The sequence below is a fragment of the Oncorhynchus nerka genome, linkage group LG11, assembly GCF_034236695.1.
Source record: "Oncorhynchus nerka isolate Pitt River linkage group LG11, Oner_Uvic_2.0, whole genome shotgun sequence".
NCBI lineage: Eukaryota > Metazoa > Chordata > Actinopteri > Salmoniformes > Salmonidae > Oncorhynchus > Oncorhynchus nerka.
Genome location: NC_088406.1, coordinates 52,136,042 through 52,152,434, shown reverse-complemented (window position 1 = coordinate 52,152,434; position 16,393 = coordinate 52,136,042). Strand labels below are relative to the sequence as shown.

Below are 16,393 nucleotides of genomic sequence, written 5' to 3'. Positions count from 1 at the left end.
CTGTACCCTACCTGCCCTAAACTCTCTCCTGCCCCTTACACTAAGTCTGAATTTGTCGTACTAGGTGACCTAAACTGGGACATGCTTAAACCACAATTCCTAAGTCTTTCTCAGATTATTACCAATACCAAAAGGTACGACTCCAAACACCCAGAAAAGTCTACTCTCCTCGGTGTTATCCTCACAAATAATCCTGATAGGTATCAGTCTGGTGTTTTCTGTAATGACCTTAGTGATCACTGTTTTACAGCCTGTGTTCGTAATGGCTGCTCAGTGAAACGACCTGTCCTGATTTGACATAGACACTTGCTAAAAAACTTTAATGAGCCAGCCTTCCTTTATGAACTGGCCTTTGTATAAAGGTATAGAATCAGCTTGATCCCCTCTGTCGAGAACTCTTGGACCTTCTTTTTTGATATTTTCAGTGGTATTGTTAATCAACACGCCCCCATAAATAAAATGATAATTAAAAACAGGTTCAGCCCCTGGTTCGACCGTGATCTTGCAGAGTTATGCATATTCAGGCTGGCTGGCTATCGTTCAGGCAAATGAGAAATAAGTGCACTCAGATCAATCTGATCCTACCTGTTATAAGGCCTATTTCTATTTTGCCCTGTTTATCAAAGTGTTGGAAAAACTTGTCAATAATTAACTGACTGGCTTTCTTGATATCTATAGTATTATCTTGGGTATGCAATCTGGTTTCTGCTCAGGTTATGGATGTGTCACTGCAACATTAAAGGTCCTCAATGATGTCACCAATGCCCTTGATTCTAAGCAATATTGTGCTGCTATTTTTATTAACTTGGCCAAAACGTTTGATACGGTAGACCATTCCATTCTTGTGGGCCGGCTAAGGAGTATTGGTGTCTCTGAGGGGTCTTTGGCCTGTTTTGCTAACTGCCTCTCTCAAAGAGTGCAGTGTATAAAGTCAGAAAAACTGCTGTCTCATCCACTGCCTGTCAACAAGGGAGTACCCCAAGGTTCGATCCTAGGCCCCACACTCATCTCAATTTACATCAACAACATAGCTCAGGCAGTAGGAAGCTCTCTCATCCATTTATATGCAGATGATACAGTCTTATACTCAGCTGGCCACTACCCGGATTTTGTGTTAAATGCTCTACAACAAAGCGTTCTTAGTGTCCAACAAGCTTTTTCTACCCTTAACCTTGTTCTGAACACCTCCAAAACAAAAGTAATGTGGTTTGGTAAGAAGAATGCCCATCTTCCCGCAGGTGTCATTACTACCTCTGAGGGTTGACAGCTTGAGGCAGTCACCTCATACAAGTACTTGGGAGTATGGCTAGACGGTGCACTGTCCTTCTCTCAGCACATATCAAAGCTGCAGGCTAAAGTTAAATCTAGACTTGGTTTCCTCTATCCAAATTGCTCCTCTTTCACCCCAGCTGCCAAGCTAACCCTGATTCAGATGACCATCCTACCCATGCTAGATTATGGAGACATAATTTATAGATCGGCAGGTAAGGGTGCTCTCGAGCGGCTAGATGTTCTTTACCATTCCGCCATCAGATTTGCCACCAATGCTCCTTATAGGACACATCACTGCACTCTATACTCCTCTGTAAACTGGTCATCTCTGTTTACCCGTCGCAAGACCCACTGGTTGATGCTTATTTATAAAACCCTCTTAGGCCTCACTTCCCCCTATCTGAGATATCTACTGCAGCCCTCTTCCTCCACATACAACACCCGTTCTGCCAGTCACATTGTGTTAAAGGTCCCCAAAGCACACACACCCCTGGGTCGCTCCTCTTTTCAGTTCGCTGCAGCTAGCGACTGGAACGAACTGCAACAAACACTCAAACTGGACAGTTTTATCTCAATCTCGTCATTCAAAGACTCAATCATGGACACTCTTACTAACAGTTGTTGGCTGCTTTGTGTGATATATTGTTGTCTCTACCTTCTTGCCCTTTGTGCTATTGTCTGTGCCCAATAATGTTTGTACCATGTTTTGTGCTGCTACCATGTTGTGTTGCTACCATGTTGTTGTTATGTTGTGTTGTTACCATGCTGTGTTGTCATGTGTTGATGCCTTGCTATGTTGTTGTCTTTACGTCTCTCTTTATGTAGTGTTGTGTTGTCTCTCTTGTTGTGACGTGTGTTTTGGCCTAGATTTATATTGTATTTATTTATTTATTTTAATCCCAGGCCCCGTGTCCGCAGGAGGCCTTTTGCCTTTTGGTTAACCGTCATTGTAAATAAGAATTTGTTCTTAACTGACTTGCCTAGTTAAATAAAGGTTAAATTAAAAATTAAAATTAAAATTGCAGCTAAAGGTGGTACATCCAGTTATTGAGTGTAAGAGGGCAATTACTTTTCCACACAGGGGAATTAGGAGTTGCATTACTTTGTTATTTAAATAAATAAAGTAAGTATCAATTTTGCTAGCTAGGTTTCTCCAGACGCCGCCGGTGGATATTTGGTGACCTTGTGTTTCATGTGTTTGACTGTACCCAGGAGGGGCACACTTAATGACCATCTCATTTGCACGGGCTCCTCTTCTAATGATCTGTTAAAGTCCACTTAAAGAGTAATCATGGTGCCAATCCCATTGGGCTTGTCAGGATACACTGGGGGAAAGTGATGGGAAGACCATGAAACCGTTATCAGCGAGCAGATGGTAGGTGTGGTGGGGACTTTAACTTAGCTGTTCGAATGTCGTAGCCCTTTACACTTCTATGAGTTGAAAATGGCAGATTTGGACACTGATAAGCCCCTAAATTGGAACAGCAGTGGCTGCACAGTAACATGCTTGCTATACATGACGTCAGAGCTCAGGGTCTCCACTTCACAGCTCTGTATGGGTATTGACAGACAGCCTTCCTGAACTTGATCACTGCGGTTGACACGAATTTGCCCCCATCCTTCCCACTAATTGTCTGAGTGAGGGAAATGTTGTGCATTTAAGAGTACTCAATGCATTTTGAAATATGAGATGTTGAGGATTACAATAAATACCGCCTTGATGTCATACAAGCAAGCCAAACACACGTTAGTCCAAATAAAATGTATGTAATATACAGTGTCAACGTTTATGATCACTATGTTTGATGTACAGTTACAAAATGACATGGCGTCATACCCTGGGTTGTCCTGAACAGAATGAGCCTGTGTTTGTTGTAATTGTGAATAAAAATGTGTGTACCGCGCATTTGAAGGCAACTCATGAATCCATTCTATACGCATCAACATTATGATCTGCTTCTCTGCATTGCCTTTTGAAAGCCAAACACTGTAAGATTGTATTTAATATTTTAGCTAGTCATGTTGGCAGTAGAACAACATTTCAAACTATGCCCACCTGACCCAGATTGCGATTTTTTTTAATGGACCATTTTTACAACAACAAATAAAGATACAAGTGCTCTTGCTCTAGTTCCTCAACGGCAGAGCTTGGAGAGCTAAAATAAAAACACCTTTAGCCATAAAGGTGCATTGAAATTACTGAGGAACTTAGGAACTGTGCACACTTTGGAGAGGTGTGTAGCCACTTGGAGACACCAGTTAGACCTCTCACTCAAACCCATGTTTTTTTGCCTTTATGTTGGACCTACCACAAACTTTCCAAGAATATTCTTATCATGTTAATGAATGTATCCAGAGTAGTTTCAGCTATAATTATCAACAAATGCGGCTAAAAGAACAGTAAATGTAAAACTCACTTCAAATCAACAGTGTAATGTTGTGCCAGGTGAACTCTTGACCCCAGCTTTAGTCTAATCATTTTCCCAGGATCTCCAAACTGTTCCCTTTTAATTGCTACCATTGTTATGCATATGCTTTCCATATTTCTTCTGTAAAAAAAAACATCTCAGTTTATCTATATCCATATAGGCCAATTCCCACAAGCGTAAAGGGTTAAAGTAACGCAATGGGAATTGAAGTGTGTGTGTGTAAAATGTATCCACTCGTAGTTTATTTTTTATAGTTGCCGTATAAGAAGGGTCAGTGCCCATATATTATGCTATTTACATAATTAAATATATTTATTATAAATATTGAGGGTAATTAAATGTTTGAAGATGTGGGGTGTAGTTCCACTTGTACTCAGGGCTGTGAACAACACCTCCGTCCATGTTGGAAATGTTCAAATGAATTAATGAATGAATATATTCATCTTTCGGCATGTTTATTTTAATACTCATTCATAAAGAATTAAGCACGGAGATGACACTGTTTCCGGCTCAACTCAGCTTTCCTTTTATCAAGTGCTGCTTTGTTTCAATCCTCAATATCTATTTATCTCAAGTCCTCAATGTCCTGAATGCACTTGGCAGAAAGTGCAAAAACAATCTGCCAAGAGTTTGCCTCGAAAACATCGGAAGCTAGTGCGTCAGCGTCGATTGGGGTGTAGCGACTCGCCTTAAACTTTTCAGATTGCTTTTCATCACCTGGCATGGACAGAACTGTACTGATTTCAATCAGATACAGAGACAACATGGCTAAGAGAGAGTAAATCAAAAAGTGTTGTGTCACCACTAAACAGCATCGTGTTGTTGGTCTGGATTGGGAAGACATAAAGCTGCCAGTTTGCATTGCGGTCTGTAGCTAGTGATGCTAAGGGAATTCACCAGGGTCTTTCGCCTGTTCTGTTCTCCCTCAGGGGCGCTGATGAAAAATATTTTCTTCCTCCGTGGCCTGCTCACCTTCTCCTACTCTGCTAGTGTTTGTTGTAAGAGCACCAGCGTCTAGTTGGGCTTTGATCTAGTGCTGCAGAGGAACCCGCTAACACGCTACCTTATCTAATCCTTGGGATTTTAAAGGCTACTGCCGGTGTCTTGTGACGTTCCTGTTCTCAGAATGATTCTCTTCCTACTCAACTCACCAGCCCCATCACCTCTTATTGAGGATTGGACACATTCGCGCACGCCCACAGACACACACATACGCACACACACACCACCTCCTCTCTCCTGTCTTCCACAGTAGAGTAGTCTGTCTCTGACTAAACTGTCTGAAGCCTGGGCACCTTTCCTCCTCCAACTCTTCTCTCCTTTTCCACCTCCTCCCCTTCATAGCTGTCCCTGGGCTCAGCGAGGTGACAGGCGGTGTCACTGTTATAGACTGTAATGCTGGCACTGACACCTGAGGGTGACTGGGCTGATATCTCTATTAACCTTCTGGTGACGTCCTCCCCACCGCTCGGGAGCCACCAGACTGAACTTAGGGACATCAAAGTATAAGTTGTTTTTCACCCAAGCACATTTCCATGGGCTCGTTCCAGGCTGTACACACATGCCCACGCATGTATGAATATGCGCTAAACTACTAAAGGAACCCATGCACACATTAATGCACACACACACCATACACACGCCACATACATACACACTGAATGAATTACGTGGGTTGTGTACATGTTAGGAATCTTAATCATCTGGATTAATGAACTTAATATAACAAAACTTCAAGTAATTCAATGATATTGGGGCTAAACGTATTAGATTAGCATGTGCCCTTTTCCCTGACATTGATTAAATATTCCGTTCATTCACATATCTCCTCCATATCGAGGCAACTAAACATGATTTATGTCGGACATGTCCAAGCCTCTGTCATACACTGTGCATACCTAATACCATTACACCTTTGACCCTCTGACTCCTCCCTCTGCAGGAATTCTCTCTGCTGCGATTGGATGACGTGCCCAGTGAGCGGGTGAACATTCTGGGCTTTTCCGTCTTCAACCGAACACACCCCTTCTTCCAGGATTTCCTCCTCAGCCTCAACCGTTCCTGGCAGGAAAACTGTGACCACGCCCCCTTCGCCGGCACACCGGTGAGACCAGGGTTCAGGTTTATGTAGGACAGAGAGGATTGCTCAGCAGCTAGACAGTCATATCTGAGCTCCATAATATATTTACATCTGAAGGTTCTGTAATGTTGCAGGTAGAAATGTAACAAATAGACCTGATGATTCCCAATCGTACTCTAGTATGTACTATTGGAAATTCAGCTCTGTTAGTTACAGTTCTATCTGTAGCCAAAAAGAGTGTTCAGACATATGCAGAAAATATATTATTCTCTAGCACAGTGTTTCTTAATCCTGTTCCTGGGAACACTGTATTTGCTATATATCTACCTGCAACCTTCTGAAAGGTTCATCCTCCTGAATTACACTCCAGCTCTTTTCCCATATTATGAGGTATCCCCACACGTGTGACTGCGAGATTCGGCTTCATTACAAGCTTTTAGATCTTTGAGAATGTTAAGGCTTGAAGTCTTTCCATGCCTTTAATACAGTTCTCTGTGTAGTCGTTAATTAGTCATTCTTAAAGATCTAATTAGTTAATTGCCACATGCTTATTACATGAATACGTGACTGGTAGTGTAGTACATAACATTAACATAACATTCTTCCATGCTGCATTTGAAAAATGTGAACCCAATTCACCACACTTCTGTAAACGAGACGTTTTCTGACATCAGAGAGCGACGAGGAACTCATTAATTGGGTTTATTGAATTTTTGTTTCTTAATTAAGCCCTCAAGAAATATTTTGAAAAATCAATGGCTGCAGTTTTTTTTAGAAACCAGCTGTTTTTCTCCAGTTGTTTTTCCCCGCTCATAATTAGGAGTTATCTTTAATTAATCACAGGATATTTTGTCGTAAAGCAGTGGAGGGATAACAGCTCTGAGCCCCTAATAAAAGTAGCGAGAGCGAGCTACACCTTTTCGCCCTGCTATTCATTTGCAGTGTTCCAGGGAGCTCTTTCATATCAGGTTCCATTTTTAAAAGACCCCTCTCTCTCAGCTGTACAGTGTCATGGGAATGAGAGAGGTGGTGGGATGAAAGAGAGTGAGGTGAGGAAGAATGGAGGGGGGGGGGGGTTACAGTGACTTGCAACCAAAGTGTTTCAGATATTTTCAAACCTAAAAATGATTGAGATTCCAGGTCATTTGTTTTGGAGATCCAGCTACAGCATATCCCTCAATGCATGACAATCGATGGCGTACGATGGGGATTCATTTTGATATTAGACTACTTTTGAGGGATGAAAACACCTGACCAACTTTGATTTCAAAGTGACATCTCCCTTTAAGGTCACGTGGTGCATAATGGTGACTTATGATCAGGAAGCTGCTGCCATCGACTTTCCGTCCTGGAATCCAAATGGCACTGAACCACTGTACACACTCGCTCTAACTACTGTTTTCCAAGCTGTTGTTTATACTTTGTTGCCTGTAGCGCAGTCCAATTCAACATTGGCCTGTGCAAGGAGGAGATATATCACGGAAATTATGATGGTTATGGGCCTGATATGGTGCTCATTGTTTACTATGCATCACAATCATCTATATGTTCCCATATCAATATGCACAACAGATCAGGGCCAGGACTTATTGGTTTATTATACAGACATATAACGGTGAAATACTCCCTCTCTCCCTCGTATAATCTATGCCATCATGCATTTTAATTGTTTTTACATACACGGATGGGGCCTGTATGAAAACAGTCTACAGGACAAATCCCCCTTCCTGCACTTCCGCCTCCACTCCGACGGATGTGTGGTAATTGGAACAGCCAGGGCTTGCCAGCTCCAGTAGGGGTGAAAGTGGTGCAGCTTTTTTCCCCCCTCTGTCAGCACATCAGAGGATCCTAACGATCTAATGGAATATCTGACTGCTGCATGGATGGCATTTTGGGGATCGCTTGTTCTAACCCATCACTGACCGACCAGAGTGGACCCAAGCCATCAGGGAGAATGGAAGATCGGTGTGTGTTTACCACAGAATAGCCCCCTTTTCTTCCTTCCCTCCCTTCTCCTTTCTTTCTTTCTTTCTTTCTTTTACTTCTTCTTTCCCTATCACCGCCCCCAACCCCCCCCCCCCTCTCAGCTATCGTCGGCGCTGCTGTTTGACGCAGTGCATGCGGTGGTGGCGGCGGTCCAGGAGCTCAACCGTAGCCAGAACGTGGGCGCCACGCAGCTCTCTTGCAAGTCCTCCAAGATCTGGGAGCATGGCACCAGCCTCATGAACTACCTGAGGATGGTAAGGGCGCCCCACTCTGGATAGGAGGGGAATGGCATTCTGTTGTTGGTCATGTTTAAGATTAAGATAAGATTCATCTTTGTGGAGCTAAATTAGACTGCAGTGTGCACTGTGATATACAGTATGCTCCCAAGTGTGTTAGTTAACATTATACTAAAAGCCATTAGGTGTGTGTATATCTTTGCAGTGGATATTCAGCCAGCAGATCCCTATCCCCCAAACCTAACCTTACTGTTTGATCTACCAGCTGAATATATTTACATTTATGTATTTATATTTATAGAGAAATCTTCTAGCCCTTTTCTTACCACTGTGTATACAGTCAGTCATATTGTCACATTAACTTGGGTCACTGCTAGCCTGGTCCCAGATCTGTGTGTGTTGTCATTGATACGCCTAAGACCATAGGAGTTGGTAAGACAGTACAAACAGCTCTGGGATCAGGCTAGGTCACTGCCCCTATTTCTTCATCAGTAGCCTACAGCAGGGAGAAGGGGGGCATGGAAGGAGTTAGAGACTGGTTGACTGGCTGTCACACTGTAATGCTCATAGTCCCTCATTAGGAATAAATTGCCTGTGAGTGAGCCATCAAGACACTAGAGTGTGACATGTATTGAATTTCAGACTGTTTTTTTCTTCTTTAGTAAAAGCAAATCTGAAAATGATTCATCTGTTGCCATTTAGATGTTTTACCACCATCACTTTGTCATCACACAATGATTTCGTTGAGACTCCCTCGTATCGATCATACTGCTGGTTTCTCAGTATCAGATGATGGGGTGGCTTAGGGTTTTGTCGCAGCATAATTGTCAGTCCGCTTCCCTTCTGGATAATTTAATCAATAAGGAACTAAAGCCCGACCGAACCCAGACATGCATGTGAAGTTACTGACATACCTGGGTTCAAACAGTATTTATTTTCTTTCAAATACTTGGGAGCATCGGATTGAGCCTTGCCTGCAGTGTCGGATCGGCGGGGTTTGCAGTTTTCCCTTTTGGAACTACTCCATTGGCTCTGTCGCTCAAGGCAAGCTCAATCCAGCACAGCTGAAGGATTTGAAAGCAAACTAACACTATTTGAACCCAAATTACTGACACCAAAAACAACAGTCGCGTACCAAGTGAAACACCTTAATAACATGGGAGCTTTTCTCTCTTGTTCTCACTCTCTCTGGGATAGGTAGAATTGGAAGGACTAACGGGCCACATTGAATTCAACAGCAAAGGCCAGCGGTCCAACTACGCCCTGCGGATCATGCAGAACAGTAGAGACGGCCTAAGGCAGGTAAAGTAACTCTCTCGTTCATACAGTGTTACGGTACAATGTTTTGCCCAGTCGCAGGCCTATTCTTTTTACCACTACCCCAGAACTGCTGTGTGAAGCACTCCCTTACATCCTGTAATAGAGCTCTACGGTGCAGCAGGGAGCCATGATAATGTATTCAATTGATGTTTGGTCGTAGAAATATCCCCTTGACCCGCATGGTTTTAAGTGCTGAGGTGTCCAAAACCTCTCCATGTGCACTATTAAATATTTAGAATGCCATTTGGACTGGCGCAGGAGGCATGGCAGAATTTGAAGGAAAGGCAAAGAAAGGAGGGTTTTTAATCTTGTTTTTTTCGATAACTGTTTTTGGTGTCGTTTACTGAGTATCTTATTCTGAATCAGTATAGCGTTTTCAACAGTGGTGCTGTGTTTGGAAGAGTTACTAAGGAAAATGTGTTATTATAATGCCTTCCGGGACTTCACCTCAATTCACAAACCTGCATCAATTAATTTCACAGTAGGACATGTTGGTTCCATGTTGAAAGTTACATTGCTTAGTTCCAGTGTACATTTGGCTAGCCATCTGTATAGACGGATTCTGGTCTGGTACTGTGCTCGATCAAAGTCAAACATCTTTTGGCCTTGCCACGTCACTTGAATCTGGAAGTCTCACAATCATTCCAGTGCTCAGCAATATACTAAACATGCTGCACTGTAGCTAAAGGAAAAATCCATACAAAACCACTAATTCCTTTAAGTTATAGTGTTATTTAACACTAATATGTTAGATCAATATTTTTTTTATTTTACTAATGTTGCATTTTGCCAATATAATAAGGTTGGGAGCTACATGGAAAATTGTTGTCGAAATCTGTTGCAGATCAAGACTTCAAAATCCACGATGCAATGCTATCTCTACGGGCTGGCTAGCTAGCTAGGTAGCAAATGTAGCTACACTCAATAATACCAAAGACAATATCAGCATGTAAAATAGCTAGTTAGCTGTAAAATCACCTAAACAAACTGCACTATCAATTTAGTAGTCTGCAATCTCACTATGCTGTATCTGCAGATCAATGTGCCTCACAGAGTGGAGTCTGACATTCCAAACAGCAGATATACTTTTGAGGAGATTACAAAAGTTGCCCATGCTACGTTAGAGTGGTGCATTCTGGGCGATTCTGGGACAAGGAGCACTCTCCTTCAAGGAGTGAATATGTACACACTCGCTCTAACTACTGTTTTCCAAGCTGTTGTTTATACTTTGTTGCCTGTAGCGCAGTCCAATTCAACATTGAGTCTATTGGGCGGTAGCTCAAAAACCCAACATTAGCATGAATTTCGTCAACAAGAAGTACAACATTACAAAACTTTACCGAGACTGAGATAATTAACTTGCTATCTGTAATATCGTACAGCATTGGAATGGTGACAGTACGTCCTTTCGAGGACAATAGGCACGTTTCTCGACATATACACTGACTTGAGAAGGGATTGCATGACGATTAGCTTAGCGACTGCGTGACGCAGCATGACAACATGAATGCAATTGGTCGACAGTCTGCCCGGTGGGGCGTTATACTTTCCTTCATTCATTGGATTCCTATCTCCTTTCTATAATACCACTGGCAACGGCATCATGCAATGCACCCTTGACTAAAGTAGGCAGGCAAATAGGAAAAATGTGCTAGACCCTACATTAAATTACACATTTCTCGAGGTAGGAATATGATCAATGGCTCATTCAAGAGAAGACATCCTCTCGAGTTATGACATCGACCAGTATTGAAATCTGACATGTATGATAGACGTTTTCGCGATCTAAAAGTTATATTCCTATTAACTTCCAGTGTAATGAGAGCGACTTTATCACAGTGCTTCGTCATACCAGCCGGATTTCTGCCTGCTTGAATGCCAATAACTCCCATACACATGAAAACATGAAATGTCCCAGGGAATCGATAGAAAATCACTCAGAGATGCACGAAAAACAATGTAACATTCAAAATGGGTGAACCTTTCCTTTAATGCTGAGGGTTCGTCTTCTTTTGGCCCCAGATCCTGTTGGCTGCACATGAAGAGTGCTTTTATCCCTGAGACGGCTCTCTTTGAGATAAACGCTGGCGTTGATATTGTATCTTTGTTTTCTGTGTGTTGTCCGGCCTTGCGGCGGAGGGAGAAGTGGCAGAGACACAGCTCTCATATAATAGCAGGTAGTACTTTAGTCTCTACACGTTTGCAGCATGTCCCGGAGCACCTGTCCTTGTATGACCTCTCCCCCCACTCCCGGTAGCACCCCCCTCCTCCCTCCCACAACTCCACCATTATCAATTCTCCATTGACTGCACCTATGGCACCTTACTCCACATAAATGAATAAAGCGTTAGTACAAGCCTGATCGCAGATCTGTTTGTGCGGTGTAGCCAACTCCTAAGGTTGATGTTATGCCAATTGGAAATGGCTATAAGTTATGCAATAGGAGTTTGCTATACAGCATAAACAGATCTGGGGACCAGGCTATACTGTAGCAGCACCACCTCTCTCCCCCTATTCCTGTCTATTCGCCACTGACATCTGGCACCTAAGGCACTTTACTCCACAGAATGTCCTAAAGCACTACTCACCCTCCTACTCCCACTTTCTTTGCATCACACGTAACAGTGTTTGTGGGTTACTGGTTGTCTCAGGAGTCGAGATGGTGGACTACCCTGAATGTTAGACACAAATACTAGATATACTGTAGCTGACAGGGTGTAGGCTTTATTGAATGTTGACTTAAACTTCTGTCTTGCTGTGTCTCTTCAAGGTTACGTCTCTCGATATATTTTAGGTATTCGATTTGATGTCTCCACTTGAAGCTTCTCCATACAGTAATAGTTATACCCAGAACATGTGTACTTTGAAAATCCCCATCACCTGCCACTCAGAAAGGTTCATGACGTTCAGGGTCTCGAGCTTGATGACGAGCTTGGAGGGCACTATGGTGTTAAATGCCGAGCTGTAGTCGATGAACAGCATTCTCACATAGGTATTCCTCTTGTCCAGATGGGTTAGGGCAGTGTGCAGTGTGGTTGAGATTGCATCGTCTGTGGACCTATTTGGGCGGTAAGCAAATTGGAGTGGGTCTAGGGTGTCAGGTAGGGTGGAGGTGATATGGTCCTTGACTAGTCTCTCAAAGCACTTCATGATGACGGAAGTGAGTGCTACGGGGCGGTAGTCGTTTAGCTCAGTTACCTTAGCTTTCTTGGGAACAGGAACAAAGGTGGCCCTCTTGAAGCATGTGGGAACAACAGACTGGGATAGGGATTGATTGAATATGTCCGTAAACACACCAGCCAGCTGGTCTGCGCATGCGCTGAGGGCACGGCTGGGGATGCCGTCTGGGCCTGCAGCCTTGCGAGGGTTGACACGTTTAAATGTTTTCCTCACGTCGGCTGCAGTGAAGGAGAGTCCGCATGTTTTAGTTGCGGGTCGTGTCAGTGGCACTGTGTTGTCCTCAAAGCGGGCAAAAAAGTTATTTAGTCTGCCTGGGAGCAAGACATCCTGGTCCGTGACGGGGCTGGTTTTCTTTTTGTAATCCACGATTGACTGTAGACCCTGCCACATACCTCTTGCGTCTGAGCCGTTGAATTGAGATTCTACTTTGTCTATACTGATGCTTAGCTTGTTTGATTGCCTTGCGGAGGGAATAGTTACACTGTTTGTATTCGGTCATGTTTCCGGTCACCTTGCCCTGATTAAAAGCAGTGGTTCGCGCTTTCAGTTTCACGCGAATGCTGCCATCAATCCACGGTTTCTGGTTTGGGAATGTTTTAATCGTTGCTATGGGAACGACATCTTCAACGCACGTTCTAATGAACTCGCTCACCGAATCAGCGTATTCGTCAATGTTGTTGTCTGACGCAATACGAAACATATCCCAGTCCACGTGATGGAAGTAGTCTTGGAGTGTGGAATCAGATTGGTCGGACCAGCATTGAACAGGTTTGTCGGCCTCCTTGCTCGCACACAATTTTTCAGTTCTGCCCACAAATGTTCTATAGGATTGAGGTCAGGGCTTTGTGATGGCCACTCCAATACCTTGATTTTGTTGCCCTTAAGACATTTTGCCACAACTTTTGAGTTATGCTTGAGGTCATTGTCCATTTGGAAGACCCATTTGCGACCGAGCTTTAACTTCCTGACTGATGTCTTGAGATGTTGCTTCAATATATCCATATAATTTTCCTGCCTCATGATGCCATCTATTTTGTGAAGTGCACCAGACCCTCCTGCAGCAAAGCACCCCCACAACATTATGCTGCCACCCCCTTTTTCCTCCAAACATAACAATGGTCATTATGGCCAGAGGACATTTTTCCAAAAAGTACGATCTTTGTCCCCATGTGCAGTTGCAAACCGTAGTCTGGCTTTTTTTACGGCAGTTTTGGAGCAGTGGCTTCTTCCTTGCCGAGCGGCCTTTCAGGTTATGTCGATATAATACTCGTTTTACTGTGGATATAGATACTTGTACCTGTACTTGTACCTGTTTCCTCCAGCATCTTCACAAGGTCCTTTGCTATTGTTCTGGGATTGATTGTAATGGTTTTCCTCCTCTTCGTCTGAAGAGGAGGTGTAGCAAGGATCGGACCAAGATGCGGCGTGGTAAGTGTCCATGGTTGTTTATTTAAAAACATGAACTGAACACTCAATGAATACAAAACAATAAACGTGAACAAAACCGAAACAGTACCGTGTGGCGAACAAACACAGACACGGAAACAATCACCCACAAACACACAGTGAAACCCAGGCTACCTAAGTATGATTCTCAATCAGAGACAACTAATGACACCTGCCTCTGATTGAGAACCATACTAGGCCGAAACATAGAAATTCCCAAAACCTAGAAAAACAAACATAGACAACCCACCCAACTCACGCCCTGACCATACTAAATAAATACAAAACAAAGGAAATTAAGGTCAGAACGTGACATTGATTTGCACTTTTCGCACCAAAGTACGTTCATCTCTAGGAGACAGAACGCGTCTCCTTCTTGAGCAGTATGACAACTGCGTGGTCCCATGGTGTTTATACTTGCGTACTATTATTTGTACAGATGTACTTTCAGGCATTTGGAAATTGCTCCCAATTTACTTTTGACAGTTAAGTATATTTAAAACCAAATACTTTTAGACTTTTACTCAAGTACCATTTTACTGGGTGACTTCGACTTTTAATGGAGTCATTTTCTATTAAGCTATCTTTACATTTTTGACAATTGGGTACTTTTCCCACCACTGACCATAACTAAGGGGCTTTTGCCGAACCATGAAAAACAGTCCCACACCATTATCCCTCCTCCACCAAACTTTACAGTTGGCACTATGCATTGGGGCAGATAGCATTCTCCTGGCATCCGCCAAACCCAGATTCGTCCATCAATGGTGAAGCGTGATTCATCACTCCAGTGAACGAGTTTTCACTGCTCCAGATTCCAATGACGGTGATCTTTACACCACTCCAGCCAACACTTGGCATTGTGCACGGTGATCTTAGGCTTGTGTGCAGCTGCTCGGCCATGGAAACCCATTTCATGAAGCTCCCGACGAACAGTTATTGTGCTGACGTTGCCTCGGGGCTGAGCCGTTGTTGCTCCATGATGTTTCCACGTCACAATAACAGCATTTACAGTTGACCAGAGCAGCTTTAGCAGGGTAGAAATTTGACGAACTGACTTGTTGGAAAGGTGGCATCCTATGACGGTGTAATGTTGAAATTCACTTAGATCTTCAGTACGGGTCATTCTACTGCTAATGTTTGTCTATGGAGATTTGAATGGCTGTGTGCTCGATTTTATACACCTGTCAGTAACGGGTGTGGCTGAAATAGCCGAATCCACATACTTTTGGCCATGTAGCGTATGTATAATCGCTCCACACCAGTAATGGTCATTGGATGAGACAAAGCGTTAATGCTGGTTAGAGAGATGGGGAGGGGGGTTGTTTGTTTAGTTCTACAACACCTCCCTCATGCTGCTGTGATGGGTCTGTTTCAGCCTGGCACCAGTCAGAGGTGTGAATGCCTTGGCAGGGACTGGGAAGGTGATGCCAGAGCTAGCTGGCTGCCTGGCCCACACACATATGCACGCGCATGCACACACACACACACATTGCACACACACACACATCCATGCTCACATTTGTGAGCGTACAAACACATCCACATACATTCCTTGTTACTATTTTTCTATTTATTCCTCGTGTTATATATTTTTTTACTATTTCTCTTTTTATTCTCTCTGCATTGTTGGGAAGGCCCCGTAAGTAAGCATTTCACTGTTAGTCTACACCTGTTGTTTACGAAGCATATACCATTTGATTTGATTTGATGTAGGCACATTGCACACATTACACACACACACACACACACACACACACACACACACACATACACATGCAGCTCTCTACTCACATATTGTTTCCACATCATACATTGACACACATGCTGCAGACCGTTTGGTTGTGGAAACATACAGTAGCCCCACCCACGCTGTCTCTTCAGCCCATGATATGAATGTATAGCTGAGAGAGAATCCTTAAAAATGGAACCTGGTATGAAAGAAGAGCAGGGTGAGAAGGCGTAGTGAACACTTTTTCTCCTTTTCACGCCCTCCCTACCCCTTTTCTATGTCTTTCTCTCTCTCTCTCTCTCTCTCTCTCACTCTTTCTCTCTCTCTCTCTCTCTCTCTCTCACTCTCTCTCTCTCTCTCTCTCTCTCTCTCTCTCTCACTCTTTCTCTGTTTAACTGGCTGGATTCCCCAGACCCCCACAGCTTTTGGCATCCATGTTCCATGCAGTCCTGTGGCTGCTGTGATCGTCCCACACGTGTGTGAGCTCGGAGGCTCGGGGGACAACGTGAGAGGCACGGCTCCAGAGCCCCTTCACTCCCCAAAGGGAATTTCTCTGGCAGGCATTTCACATATCTGAACTGTGCACTTCTCGGAAAAACACATCAGTTACTGCTCTGTCAGAACCTGTTTATCATGGGGAGCTATCGCGGCTTGACAGGCATCTTCAGTTTAGATGTAATTTGCCAAGTTAGAGACATTACGGCTGATGAAG

The 16,393-nt window shown here is 43.5% G+C and overlaps 1 protein-coding gene across 1 annotated transcript in view; it reads left to right on the top strand.

Annotated features, from left to right (window-relative positions):
- grik4 (glutamate receptor, ionotropic, kainate 4) overlaps positions 1–16,393 on the top strand; it is a 151,809-nt gene that overhangs the window by 85,388 nt on the left and 50,028 nt on the right. The window contains exons 8-10 of the mRNA XM_065024085.1: positions 5,644–5,805; positions 7,869–8,021; positions 9,201–9,305. Coding sequence (XP_064880157.1) covers positions 5,644–5,805; positions 7,869–8,021; positions 9,201–9,305 — 420 coding nt within the window. The remainder of the gene's footprint in view (positions 1–5,643; positions 5,806–7,868; positions 8,022–9,200; positions 9,306–16,393) is intronic.